Source organism: Heliangelus exortis, chromosome 4 (genome assembly GCF_036169615.1).
Source record: "Heliangelus exortis chromosome 4, bHelExo1.hap1, whole genome shotgun sequence".
In the NCBI taxonomy this organism is placed as follows: domain Eukaryota; kingdom Metazoa; phylum Chordata; class Aves; order Apodiformes; family Trochilidae; genus Heliangelus; species Heliangelus exortis.
The window spans coordinates 42,420,065-42,433,527 of record NC_092425.1 but is presented as its reverse complement, the minus strand read 5'-3'; the positions used below and the strand labels follow the sequence as shown (position 1 = coordinate 42,433,527).

At 52.3% G+C, this 13,463-nt stretch overlaps 1 protein-coding gene across 6 annotated transcripts in view; it reads left to right on the top strand.

Moving 5' to 3' along the window:
• Window positions 1–13,463, top strand: part of SHROOM3 (shroom family member 3) — a 132,535-nt gene that overhangs the window by 106,417 nt on the left and 12,655 nt on the right. For all 6 annotated transcript variants that reach the window (XM_071744137.1, XM_071744139.1, XM_071744138.1 and 3 more), the window contains 2 exons: window positions 4,073–4,204; window positions 6,597–9,837. In XM_071744137.1, coding sequence (XP_071600238.1) covers window positions 4,073–4,204; window positions 6,597–9,837 — 3,373 coding nt within the window. The remainder of the gene's footprint in view (window positions 1–4,072; window positions 4,205–6,596; window positions 9,838–13,463) is intronic.

The following is a 13,463-nucleotide window of genomic DNA, read 5'->3' as shown; positions in this document are numbered from 1 at the left end:
GTAAACTGGGCATAACACCAGTCATCCACCTGCAGCACTGGGGGCTGCTGTCAGGAACCTGGAGCAGAGGAATCTGCAGGGGTTGTTTGAACAGGTTTGTCTTTTTTTTACTTTCTTCCTCCAAACTGCTTTACTTGGAGGTTTAGGAAAAACAAACAAACAAACAGACCTTTTCTAGGCAAATGTAGAAAAAATGGTAATGTGAAGAAGCTGGGTTGTTGGATTTGGTTAGAGAGGGGCCTGTTTGCACAGAAGTATCTGTGTGCTCTTAGAGGAGTCTGGGTTGGAGTGCATTTGAATTGCAAAGTGTTCAGGTCGTGCATGTACTCTGGCTCAGTGAGGAACAGTATGTAAAGAATGGAAAGTAGACTGAATTCACTGTCCTGTGTGGTTTTTGGTTTGTAACCTTGGGAAAAAAAGATAAATCAACCTTTCAGTTGCACTGTGAAGAAAGCTTCGGATGGCTGTTCCTTAGATGCTGATTCATTTGCAGAGTTAATGCCAAGGTATCTTTATAAAGTTCCATTACTGTTCTGCATTCAAAGCATAAAAATAATCTAGAGAGATTACAGAGAAGAACACACACAGCTCTTCCTAATAAGAGAGAGCTGCAGAGCTATTAATGGTCTCAGAAATGTCAGTGTGGTCCTTGCAGCCCAGACAAGCCCAGCACCAAGCCTGTGCCAGACTGTCTTAGAGGAGACTGCTAATGTGCTGGTCACGTTTCTGTCTGACAATGCTGTGACTGGGATAGCAACAAGGAGCACCCAGATAACAGCAGCTGGACAAGATTGAAGTTTTCCCAGTGTACAGGGTGAGTTTGGCAGGATCTGGTATGTAATCAGTGTTGCAGCTGCCTCAGAGCCTGTTTAGGTGCCGGGGTTGTATCAGGGTCCTCTGACTTCTCTGGGTATCTTTGCTCTGAGGCATTTGTCATGGTGCCAACCTGACCTGGATGCCCAGGTTATCTGATCACTGGAGGTGTCTGTGAGGAGCTGGGAGTCTCTTTTCCAGCCCTGGCATTTACAACAGAGGGATCACTTTCTCCATTACCTGAAATGGAGAATTTTTTAGTAGTAAGATTGTCTGAATGCTTTCAAAAGTATGGTACAGGTGCAGCCCTTGAGGATCCAGTGCCAAGGACAAGGGGCTGAAGTGACCTTGTTATCACAGTTCTGTGTTTTTAAATCCTACAGCTTCCTAGGACAAAATGTCAGCTGTTGCTCCTGGTTTTGTTGAAGACTACTGAGCTGCACCAAATTTGCACTAATTAGAGATCTAATGATTTATTTGTCTTCATTCAAGTCAGGAATCAGCTGCTGCATTTCTAAGTTGTATCACTCAGTCAGTTTGTCTGGGATGAATCAGGTTGTGACGTTTTGGGCTTTACACAAACACTTCTGCCCCACTTGCCAAAAAGAGTTTGATCTTGCACTGGTTTTTCTTGCCTCCTGGAAGCTGTGCTCTGCAGTAAAGCAGACGTAACCAAAACCTGTTGCAAAATTGGCAGATTACCCCTTTTCAGCTCCCATCCATCTGCAGTGGGAGATACCTGTTCTTCTGTGGGGCTCACTGTGACATTACACACCAGTTCTAGTCCTCATGAGCCAGTAATAATAATTACAAACTAAGCTTAAGGAAGTTGGGTGAAGCAAGGTGCTGTTTCCAGGTGTGACAGAAAGCTGAACTTAGGAGCCTCTTGGCATTCCCTGCACTCCCACACACTGGCAGCATCAGCTCTGCCTTTCTTTCACACCCTCAGGGCTCTGGCTTCAGGAGAGTCTCTCAGTTTCCTCAGTGAGGATGGGTCAGGGTCCCCTTTCTCTGCCTTTCAGTGCACGTGTGTGTGCACAGACCCTCCACACTTCCATCCTGCTGCCTCCCTGGAGCTCACCTGCAACCTGAGCTAGAGATCATGTGGACCACAGCTCTTCCTCTCGTGGTTTAAGCTCAGCTAAGATTCTGTTACCCTTAATCCACGTTTCCAGGATCAGGTAGGTGTGGAAACAATGCAAGGTTATCCCACACTGAGCTGGTACAGCTTGTCTTCTGCCTTCAGTTCACAGCTTCACTGCCCATGGGTTGTATTATTACAAGGATATTGACCAAAAAAAAGGTTTAAAATACCTGTCCCTTGCAGCTTTTAACCGATCAAGCAAAGGGATAACCAGTTTTGCTTGTGATCATGCAGTGTGCTTTCCCAAGTGAAAAAAATAATGCTGGGGGCTTGTACTACTCCAGAGTACAATGAAAGTCTTTAGATCTCTGCAACAGGACAGGCAAGAATGGGAGTTATTCTGAATGAACAGTTTTGTCACCTTCCCGTCCTGCAGTATTCAGCTTCCTTGTTTCCCTGGGCAAGGAGCTTAACAAAAGAGCTCTGTTTGAAACACACCTACACATTTAGTGATAAAGTGGTGCTTGGTTCAGCTCACCCCCTGTCCACCTCCAGTTCAGCTTCCCTTAAGACAGTCCTGTCACAACAAACGTTCAAAGGCAACGAGTGCCTCTTCTCCTTTCATCTTTTAGCTGCTGAGGAGAGAATGAGCTGTGCTTCTGCAATCCAAAATTCTGGAAAACCTACTGGGGAAATGGTCCTGCCTCTCACTTTCTGCCAATGCTTTCCCATGTGCCAGAGCTAATTTGTGCCAGGAAGGGATCTGACCCTAACGAGTCCCTTTTCACTTTGTACATTTTCCTGTGTTATTTTTCAGGAGCTCAGGCAGTACTTGGAGAGTCCTCTTTTGGTGTCTGGTTTACATCCACAGAGGGCATTTTAAGCTACCTACTGACTTAGGATGTGCTGTACTGTGAAACTTTCAGTCAGACAAAGACTTTAAAGATGTGTCACATCCTCCCCTTGCATTTATGCTTAGTAGTTAGCTGAGGCTGTCCTGCAGGCAGTGGGACCCCAGCAGTGGTACACGGGTCCAGTGCTGCTCCTCCCTCTCAGGAGGAGTTGGAAAAGGGGAGAGATCCCTCACGGAAAGGATTAAGGACAAGCCCAAAGGCAGGGGTGAAAGAAAGTCTGTGTGGCATGTTCAGGGTGCTTGATCTCTAATCCCTGCTCTGACTTTCCATGTGCTTTAAATAAGGTTGTCAGTGGGTTTTTTTCCTCCTACCAGCTGGTGGAAGCCCTCCTTAGCCATGGTGACTGAAGCCACCAAAGGGCAGCTGTGCCATGCCATGCCAGGGGAGCCAGCCAGGCTCACAGGCTGCAGGGGACAGCTGGCTGCAAGGCCCTGGGGGACACCAGGACTCTCTTATTGCTGCCACTTGGTTGTCACATCTCTTCTGCGTTTTTATCAGCACTGAGGAGAGGTGGGAACAGCACTGCATGGGCTCCTGCCCCCTCGTGGTGTTTGATTCTTTAGATGACCTCTCCAGAAGTCATCTAAATGAAGGAAACCTTTCAAATGAAGGAAACCCTTAGGGTTTAAACTAGGACTTAAGAAGTTCCACCTCAACATGAGGAGAAACTTCATCCCTGTGAGGGTGAGGGAGCCCTGGCCCAGGCTGCCCGGAGAGGTTGTGGAGGCTCCTTCTCTGGAGCCTTTCCAACCCCCCCTGGATGTGTTCTGTGTGTCCAGGGGATCCTGCTGGGACAGGGGGTTGGACCAGATGAGCTCTGGAGGTCCCTTCCAAGCCCTGACACTGATAACATTCCATAATTCTTTGGAGAAAAGGGCTCCTGCAGGAGCTTGGTGCAGTGCATGGGAGCCCACACACAGCCCATCCTCTCAGCTCAGCCCTGGGAAGGGGTCCCCAGGCTGATCCCCAAGGGGTACCACTCCTGGCTGGGAGGTGGAGGGGAGGACCCCCCCTCAGTGATATCCTGCTTGTCTGCTCATGCTGCCTGTGGCCTGGGAAAAATAAGGGGGAGTGGGTTGTGTGAAGGTCTGGAATGGTGGGGGATGGCTGCTCCATTGGCTTGGAAGAGACCAGAGCATAGCAGTGAGCCAGAAGTGAGCAGGAGCAGGTGTAAATGTGGCTGTTGCTGTTACTTCATGTTCATCTTCCTCAGAAGAGCTGGCTGGTTCCTGACTTTCAAAACCCTTCTGCTTTTACCTAGACGGAGTGAAACTCCAGGCCGACCTCACTCCTGGCATTCAACCAAACTTGGGGAGAACCAACCCGATCCCAGCATGATGCAAATATCTCAGGGTATGCTTGGCACCCCCTGGCATCAGTCCTACCACTCCAGGTAAGCACTGCACAGCTGTGGCCCCGGGCTGTGGAGGCAGAGATGTAAATGTGCATTTTTTGTTCAGTATTTTTTGCCCTGTGCTGTCACAGTTCCTACAGGTGCAGAAATCAGGCTCCCCAGTCCTGTGTCCATCCTTGTTCCTGTGTCATGCTAGCCTCAGGGAGGCTCTGCCTCATGCCCAAGGATGTGTCTTGATGGTACTGACTACAAGATCAAGGCCTAAATCTAGAACACAGGAGAGAAGGGATAAAAGATGTGGGAAAATGTTACTGGTTGCCTCCCAGGTTTACAAACAGCCAGGGCTAGGATTAGTTAGGGAGGCCTTGGTTCCTGTTTGGTTACCCAGATAAAGTAGACATGTTTTCCTCCTGTAAAATGCTCTGTGAGGTGATTAACAGCTAAGAAATTAATTACTTTAAAAACCCTCCTCCCTGTCAAGATGGGAGTCCACAATCAGGATATTAGTGAGGCCTTGCAGCACGGTGAGTAATGGGGAGGAGAGCTGCCTGGGCCAGACATACCCATCAGCTGCCACAAGCAGCCCTAAAAGGTTGTGGTTGTAAACCCTGGGGCAGCTTGAGAGGGGACAGGCTTAAATTCTGCCCTTGGAGGATTTTCCCTGAAAGGGAAGAAGGGTTTCAGGAGCAGGAAAAGACTCCCTTGTAGCCACTGGGATTTCAGCATCATTTCTTCTACAGTCAAGACTGAGCCTTGGCAGAGGGGAGGAAAAAGAAAACAGAGCATTAAAAAAAAGTGAGGGAATGGTTGCAGAAAAAATGTATGTTTGTCTCTGGCCTTCAGCACAGACCATGCTGTAGCAAATTCATTTCCCCCCGAGGGACTTTGCTTCCCAGCCACAGCTCCTGGCAGAGCCTTTGGCAGCCTGGCCTTGTCTCCTGAGGCCTGAAGAGGAGCATGGGGAACATCTAGTGGCCAGCTGGCCCCAGCTGCTCTGGGCATTGCCAGGGAGATACTTCTTTAAACCTAAAATAGAGTGGTGCATTTAAATGATTAAACCAGCTTTAGCCTGAGATTTGTGATATCTCTTTCTGCCTGCCTCTGTGTTCCCCTGCATCTCTCTGCTGCTTTTTCCCCTTCTGCCTCTCCTCATCCTTAGCAGCCATTTGCTGGGCCTGTGGGTGTTAATCCAGCAGGGTGGAAGTGACTGTGGCTGGGATATGATCTGGAAGCAGCTTTAGATTCTTTAACAGACACTTCCTCAGGGGAGGCTCTTAGCAAATGTGCTGCTGCCTCCTTCACCCCCAGGGCTGCCGTGCATCCCCAGCTCCCCCACCTCCTGGAACACCTTTGGGTTTATTATCCCACTCAGAAATGGAGTTTTCCTTTCCTTTTGCCACTGGCTGTAGCTTGCACCATAGCAAACCCAGGCTCCTCTCAGTTCCTCCTTCCAGCTCTGAGCTTTGCCCTGCCACCCTGGGCCAGCAGACTTGCCTTTCATGGTGCTCTCCTGTGGCTCTGCCAGGACATCTCATGTAGCTGCTCAGGGAACTAATGACAGTGATGTCTCAGGGAGGGGAACAAAGGGAAGGAAAGTGAACTCCTCTGGCTATGCTCTGCAGTCCTCAGGAAGAGAGATGAGCCAGGGGAAACTCCACAGAAATTTGTGATATCCCCACGTGAGGTGGTGTAAGAACTTTGTCTAGGAGAAGGAGCTCCCTTCCCACTGACAGCAAGAGCTCTGAGTAGCCTTTTTGAAGACATCTCTGGTGGCCACAAGTCCTCTTTTGGCACCCATGTGTCTCAGAGCAGGTGCCAAGGTGGAGCTGCAGCTGCTGAGCTGTGTCAGGAGGTGGCTGTGGGGACTTCCTGGGGCATCCTCAGACTCTTTCTGCCATTGCACCTCCTCTTGCCTCCAGACACAAACACGTGCAGCTCTCCTCTGCCTTTCAGTTTAGTTTTCTCGTAGCAAACAAACTCTCCTTGAGACAGCTGGATTTCCAGGAAGCCTGCCAGGGCATGGCCTTCATCTCCATAAAAAGAAATGAAACGGGAAAAAAAGAAGGAGATTAGATTCCCCCCAAAATGCCTCTCCTGCTCCTCGGTGGCATCGCTGCTCATTCAGCTCTCCAAGTGCTTTGGATAGGTTTGATGGGTGGGGATGATCCTCCCTGGCTCCAGAGATGCAGTGTCTTTCTGTCTGCATTCCCCTCCCACCCTTCCCTGGTAAATAAGAGCCATGTGTTGCAATGTCAGGCAGTTCCTCTTTGTGAACTGGGATGACTGCAAGCAGGGAATGGAGTAAGGCCCAAATATGGGGTTTCATCTGCACGTCTCAAAACTAAACATCTTGCTTCTGAGCTCACTTATAAGTCGTTGTGCCTCTCCTCTGCTGACAGTGAGTTTTTGCTCTTCTCTCACTCTTCCCCAGCTCCTCAACCAGTGACCTCTCTGGCTATGAGCATGGCTACCTGAGGAGAAGTCCCGACCAGTACAGCTCACGGGGCAGCATGGAGAGCTTGGACCACTCCTGCCCCGGCTACCACCCTTGTCACCTGTCCCCAGCCAAATCCACCAACAGCATCGACCAGCTCTCCCACCTCCACAGCAAGAGAGACTCTGCCTACAGCTCCTTCTCCACCAACTCCAGCATCCCCGAGTACCCCGCTCCTCCCTTCGGCAAGGAGCACTCCTGCTCCATGGACCTGCATTCCCGGGGAGGGCAGCAGGAGGGGATGAGGCAAGCTGACATCAGGTACATCAAGACAGTCTACGATGCCCAGCGAGGGATCTCCCAGGAGTACGAGGTGAAGTCTCCCACCCTGCTGCCCAGCTGGGAGGCCCGGGCCTCTCCCGAGGGCCGTGCCCAGGGCAGGTTCCACAGCTTCAGCCGGCACAGCGCTGCTCCCTCCTGGGCACAGCCAGCACAGGGCTCCTGGGACACCAAGAGCCACCCCCCCAAGGGACCTCCCTTGCCTCCTGCTCGCAGCGACAGCTACGCAGCCATCAAGCACCACGAGAGGCCCAGCTCCTGTGCCAGCTTTGATCTGAACAAGCTGGGTCGAACCCAGCCCAAAGGGACTTGGCCTCTGCTCGTCAGCACCCTGTCCCAGGGACCTCTGCTGAAAAACCCCTTTGGAGAAGGGCATCTGCACACCCTGGTGGAGAAGAGCCCAGAGAGCAGCCCCACTGTGAAGCCCAAGCAGAGCTATTCCCAGCCAGCCCAGCCAGGGCAGCCCCTGCTGCCTACTGGTGTCTACCCAGTACCTTGCCCGGAGCCTCACTATGCCCAGGTGCCCCAGCCTTCTGCGAGCAGTAATGGGACACTTTATCCAGCCCTGGCCAAAGAAAGTGGGTACCCAGCTCCTCTTCCAGTCTCTTACGACAAGGCCGTAACCAGCAGCACCCTGGGCTGTGATGAGAATGGAAACCAAAGCACTTCAAACAGATCAACCATCTTCTACCAGCCCCCAGCAGCTGAGAGGAAGCACGATGCTGCAGAAAATCTTCTCCAGCAAAAACCTCCCAGCACGGCAGTCCCAGAGGTCTGCCTGGCCATGTCTAGAAAGGAGGAGCTGTTACCCCCTTACAAGGTAGCACACAGCAACCGAGAGCCCACAAGTGCCACACAAGCCTCCAGACACAGTTTTCAAGTCCCACAGCCCCAGCCAAGGGATGCCAGTGAGAGAAAAACCCATTACCAGCCCAAAGAGGACTGGACAGCTGAACCCCGGGAGGACAAAAATGGCAACACACTGATTGAGAGACACGCTGCTGCTGCTGCTCACCACCACTGGGGGCACAGCAAGGCCAAGCAGTATGGCTTCTCCTCTTTGCAGAACATCCCAGACTGCTCCAGGAGGCAAAGCAGCTCTGAGCTTAAAGAGGTGCAACCAGGCGAGGTTTATTCCACCACCAAACTCTCCTTCTTGAACAGCAGCAGTAAAGAGGAGAAGGATCAGAGAGGACAGGGACAGAAACAGTGGAGTGATGTGGACCTTCCAGCCTATGGGAGGCAGGAGGAGGAAGGCACCAGTCTCATTTTGTTTCACGCTGCTGAGCTAAAGTGTGAAGAGCCTCCTTCTCCCCCAAAGACCTCAGATTTTGGGAGGAGCCGTCTCAGCTCCAGCAGCACCCAGAGCTTTCCCTATGGCAAACCTGAGGCCAGCAAGCCCCGCTGCTCCGTGCTGGAGAAGGTCAGCAAGTTTGAGCAGAGGGAGCAGAGCACTCCCTGGCCCCAGAGTGCAGGAGTGCTCAGCTTTGGGCAGCACTACGGCCCCAGCAGGCTGAGCCAGCCCCACAGTGCCAGGTGCTCTCTGCACAGCCTGGAGGACATGAGGAACAAGCTCCGGGAGCCCAGCGAGCCAAGCAGGGTCTCCAGCCCCTCCGTCAGGAATGGGAAGCTGGAAGAGGCCGACTGGTGTCCTGTAGAGCTGCAGATGGTGGCTGCAGTGAAGCAGGCAGGGCCCAGCGAATACTACACCCTGTGTCCTGAAAATGAGGTGCAAATAAGGGCAGCTCAGTTACCCAGGAGTAAAAGCACATTCCAGCTGGGAGGTGAGCCTGAGAAGGAGATCCTCTGGAAGGATAACATCCAGGATGCCCACGGGTCACAGCTGGACACACCCTTTAACAGGGCCTACAGGAACAGCATTAAAGATGCCCAATCCAAGGTGCTGAGGGCCACTTCTTTCCGTCGCATCAGCCCCCCCTTCGGGAGCACACCCAAGAGGACGGCCCAGAGACCCGCCTCAGCACACGTGGGCACGAGGAGCGTGGCAGCATCTCCCCACACCCCCAAGGAGAGGCACAGCGTCACCCCGACAGAAGGCAGCCTGGCTGCCCTGGAGCACCCCAAGGCTCAGCACGTCCTGCGCATCGGGGGCCGGAAGCGGCTGACGGCGGAGCAGAAGAAACGATCCTACTCGGAGCCGGAGAAGATGAACGAGGTGGGCATCTCCGACGGGGAGTCTTCCCCTTTCTCCTTCCAGAAAAAAAGCATCCATTTCGTCTTCCCGGAGAACACGGTGGCCGACAGGCGTAAGATCTTCGAGAGGGATGGCAGAGCTGCCTCCGCCGCCAGCCTCTCCAAGCCCCAGCTGAAGCAGCTCCAGCAGAACGCCCTGGCCGACTACATCGAGCGGAAAACGGGGAGACGCCCGTCCTCCCAGGAGCTGGGGCTGCTGAGGGAGCCTTCCCACACCTCCTACCTACACCTGGGGGGCCCAGACAGCCAGAGCCTTTCCTCTGCCTCCAGCATGAATTCCCTCCAGGATCAGAACCTTTACCGCCGGAGGGAGTCCGTGGAGCGGGTGGGCAGGGCGGGGAGGATGTCCTCTACCCTTCCTCCTGGATTGCTGGGATGCTGGGATACAGGGGGGGATGAGAAGAAGGGGCAGCAGGAGAGCTCGGTCACCAGCAGACTGAAAAAAGAGAGGTGCTGGGATCACAGAGGCAAACCAGAGCTCACCAAAGGCACACAGACAGACCCTCCGGGCTCGCAGGGCCGGCCTGGCTATGGGAAGCAGGAGCAGGTGTTGGAAAGACCCAGCTCCGGCAGGAAATCTGGGAAGTCAGTCTCTGTGGAGGACCTGCTGGAGAGGTACGACAGTCAGACAGCCCCTGTGCACGTACGCTCCAGGTCGTCTCCCACGGCAGATAAGAAACACCAGGTATGTGTGTGGGACCAGGTCACACGTGCTCTGTGAGCCCCTCTGAGAGACAGAGAGAGAGGGGACACCAGAGGACAAGCTGATGCTCAGTCACCACTGTTACTTTGCTGGTTAGAGAGGTTACCTGTATGGTGAGACAGAAACCTTGTGTTCTGTTTGAATCACCAAAGCATTCAGGTGCCTGCTTTGAATGTTTGCTGGTGGGGGCTCTTCAGCTTTCTCACTGCTGGGGCTATCTTAGGGCTTTCAGGGGTGTCCTTGCTGCTCCTGACATTACACCTGAGGTGTCTTCTTCCTCAGAGAAGCACTGATTGCCCTTCTGCTGGGGTCTGTCTATCTAATGCTTGGGAGTCTGGATTGCCCTGAAGCTGACCATGAGCCAGCAGTGTGCCCAGGTAGCCAAGAAGGCCAATGGCATCCTGGGCTGGCTCAGGAAGAGCGTGGCCAGCAGGTCCAGGGAAGGGATTCTGCCCCTGTGCTCAGCCCTGGGGAGGCCACAGCTTGAGTCCTGTGTCCAGTTCTGGGCCCCTCAGCTCAGGAAGGAGATTGAGGTGCTGGAGCAGGTCCAGAGAAGAGCAAGGAGGCTGGGAAGGGATCCAGCACAAGTGCTGTGAGGAAGGGCTGAGGGAGCTGGGGGTGTTGAGGCTGGAGAAGAGGAGGCTCAGGGGAGACCTCATCACTCTCTACAACTCCCTGAAAGGAGGTTGGAGCCAGGGGGGGGTTGGGCTCTGCTCCATCAGCCAGACAAGAGGCCATGGGCTTCAGCTCTGCCAGGGGAGGGTTAGGTTGGATATTAGGAAGAAATTCTTTCCAGAGAGGGTGCTCAGGCATTGGAATGGGCTGCCCAGGGAGGGGGTGGTTTCTCTCTCCATCCCTGGAGGTTTTTAAGAAGAGAGTGGATGTGGCACTCAGTGCCATGGGCTGGGAACCACAGGGGGAGTGGATCAAGGGTTGGACTTGGTGATCTCAGAGGTCCTTTCCAACCCAAAGGATTCTGTGATTCTGTGATCATGACAAACAGTGATGGGCTGTTGCTGCTCATCTGCCTTTGCCCACTTTCCTGATGCAAAGGAGAGAAAATTAAAGGCTGCTTGAAATTGTCCTGGCTCCTGCTGTTCACGACAGTGCTGGGAAATGCTCAGTGGAGGCACTGCCAAGTAACCATTATGTTTTGCCTCCAGCCCTGGAGGGAAACATTGCAGAGAAAACTGAGCAGAGACCCTGGCCACTCCTCCCATGTCCCCTGCTTGGCAGTTGGGAACCTTGCCCTGATGTCACCAATAGGGAATCCGACTGTCTCTGATGATGGTAAATAGCAGGAGCAGTCCAACTTCTGAAAGAACAACTGCCCAGGCTGGCTCTTCAGCTGCCTGACATCTGTTCAGCCCTATTTAGGTGACTGCAATGGGGGAGCAGTGCTGGGGCTGCTGCCCCATCCCCATTTCCATGTTGGGCTCCATTCATCACAGGGAGAGAGGACAACCCAAACGTGTGGGCAGGCTCCTCACTCCACATACTCTGGGTGTTTGGACACTGGCACACATTTTTAAGGCAGCTGAGATCCAGGACATCTCCTTTTACTCTGGCACTTGCTGCTGGCCCAGGACAGAGTATCTGTGTGCAGCCAAGGAGGAGGCAGTGCCTCAGAAACAGGCAGACAGGGGGTGGGGGAAGGAGCCATCCTCCCAAACTCATGGTGTGCTTCATACTTACTCTCTGTCCTCTCTCAACAGACCTCAGATCCCACACTGCATTTTTAAATAGAATTAGAAAAGCAGCTCGTGAATATCAAGTGACTGGAATGCATTTCCCAACCACTGCTGTCTCATCCCATCACCAGTATTTTTCCACACCAGCCAGGCATCAGGCTTATCTCTGCAGTTCTGTCACAGCTGCTGATGGTGAAGTCTTGCATTCAGGAAGAGGACAGTCCTCAAGAAAGTTAGGGTGGAAGCCAAGCTGCAGCTCTGTCTCCCAGACCAGTCAGAACAGCAGCAAAACCAGCCATCCCAAAAGAGGAGAATCACTAAAATGTCTTCTTAAATCACAGACTGGACCACGAGCAGCCCAAGTTCATTTTTACCCAGCCCCCTCTCTTGGGCAGGGGACATACAGAGTGGTTCCTAAGATCTGTATTTTCCCCTCATTCTCAATCCTGCATATGTTCAGCAGCCAGACCAGAGTTTCTGCCTGTTGGAAGCTGCCTGGAGGAAGGTGATGAACAGCAGTGCAGACCTGCTCACAGGGCCTTAGTTCAAGTGTAGGAGAGAGAGCCCTTCCAGCTGTTTCCCAGAGTGATTTAGCTGTATCCACTTCTGGAATGGGGATTTACTCCCAGAGCCAGCATGGCACTTGTGAAAATCCTATTACTAAATCCTAATTCAAGAAAGCATATTTAGTTTCCAAGGTTTGTACTCCAGTCCATGAGTGTGCCTGAAAGGGTTAGGGTTAGGGGAAAGGGAAGTATATGTTTAAGTGCTCTTTTAATGAGATCTGTGTCTGATCTGCCTCTGATACCAACCCACAGCTATAAAAGCAGGGGACAAGGTCAAAGCAACAGGGTGGTATTTTATAAGATTTATTTAATTTTTATTTTGCCTTTCTGAGATTTTTTTGTGGGAAATGTTTATTTCCAGTTTAGCAACAAATGTCTTTGCCTCACTGTCTGTTTTTCAAGGCCTTGTGTCCAGCATCTAATGCTCCTTTCAGGCTGCATATAAATCACATGGCAATGTCACTGTAGGAATTTGTTTAAAGATACCAGGAATTTGATAGCTGTGTGGAATTATTAGCTCTCAGCCTTCAGAACACATTCTCAGCCTTCCTTCCTCTCTGCTTTTTCAGTCTGCCTCAGCCTGCATATCTCCCAGCTCCCAGGCTCCTAAATCAAGATCTGCACTTACCCTCCCTCTCCAGCAACACTGACCAAAAAAGCAAATTACTGAGGATGTGGGGAGGGGGGGGAGGGTGTCACCAAAGTGTTCTCTGCTGGAAAGATTGTACAGGAGAAAATATGAACCCCTTCAAAAGCAGGCTTAGCATTGGCTTTCATGTCTCCTAATAGCCTGGTGTCCTGTGGTGGGAGCTGCAGGGCAGAGGGAGTCAGGTTCTCAGAGGTATTTCAGCTGCAAAATTTCTCTGGTTTTAGATGACATCAGTCCCTACAGAGGAGGTGGTTCCTGCACTTTGATTTGCAAAAGAACCAAGTGCCAAACGTTGTGATGATTTTCAACACCTCTGCCTGTGGCTGGGAGGCTCCAACCTCTGTGGCATTCAGTGTCCCAGCCCTGGTTTGGCACAGATTGTTCACTGCTGAACTTCAGGCTGGTTCTGTGATGGCTCAGCTTCTTGCTTGCCTGTAAAACTGAGGGGAACACCACTGGTACTCCTGAGTGTGTTCTGGAAGAGGCAAGGACTTGCTGAGGTGTTTTAAAAAAACACATTTCACTGAATAAGTCTGCCTGTTGGTCCACAGCCCACCCTGAGGAGGGCAGGCAGGTCCTCTGAGCAGGAGCAGGGTGCTGGGAGGTGGAGCAGGGTGCTGGGAGATGGATCAGAGTGCTGGGAGATGGTACACCATGCTGGAGTGTTCCTCCCATCTGTACATGGCACATGCTGTGCTCTCT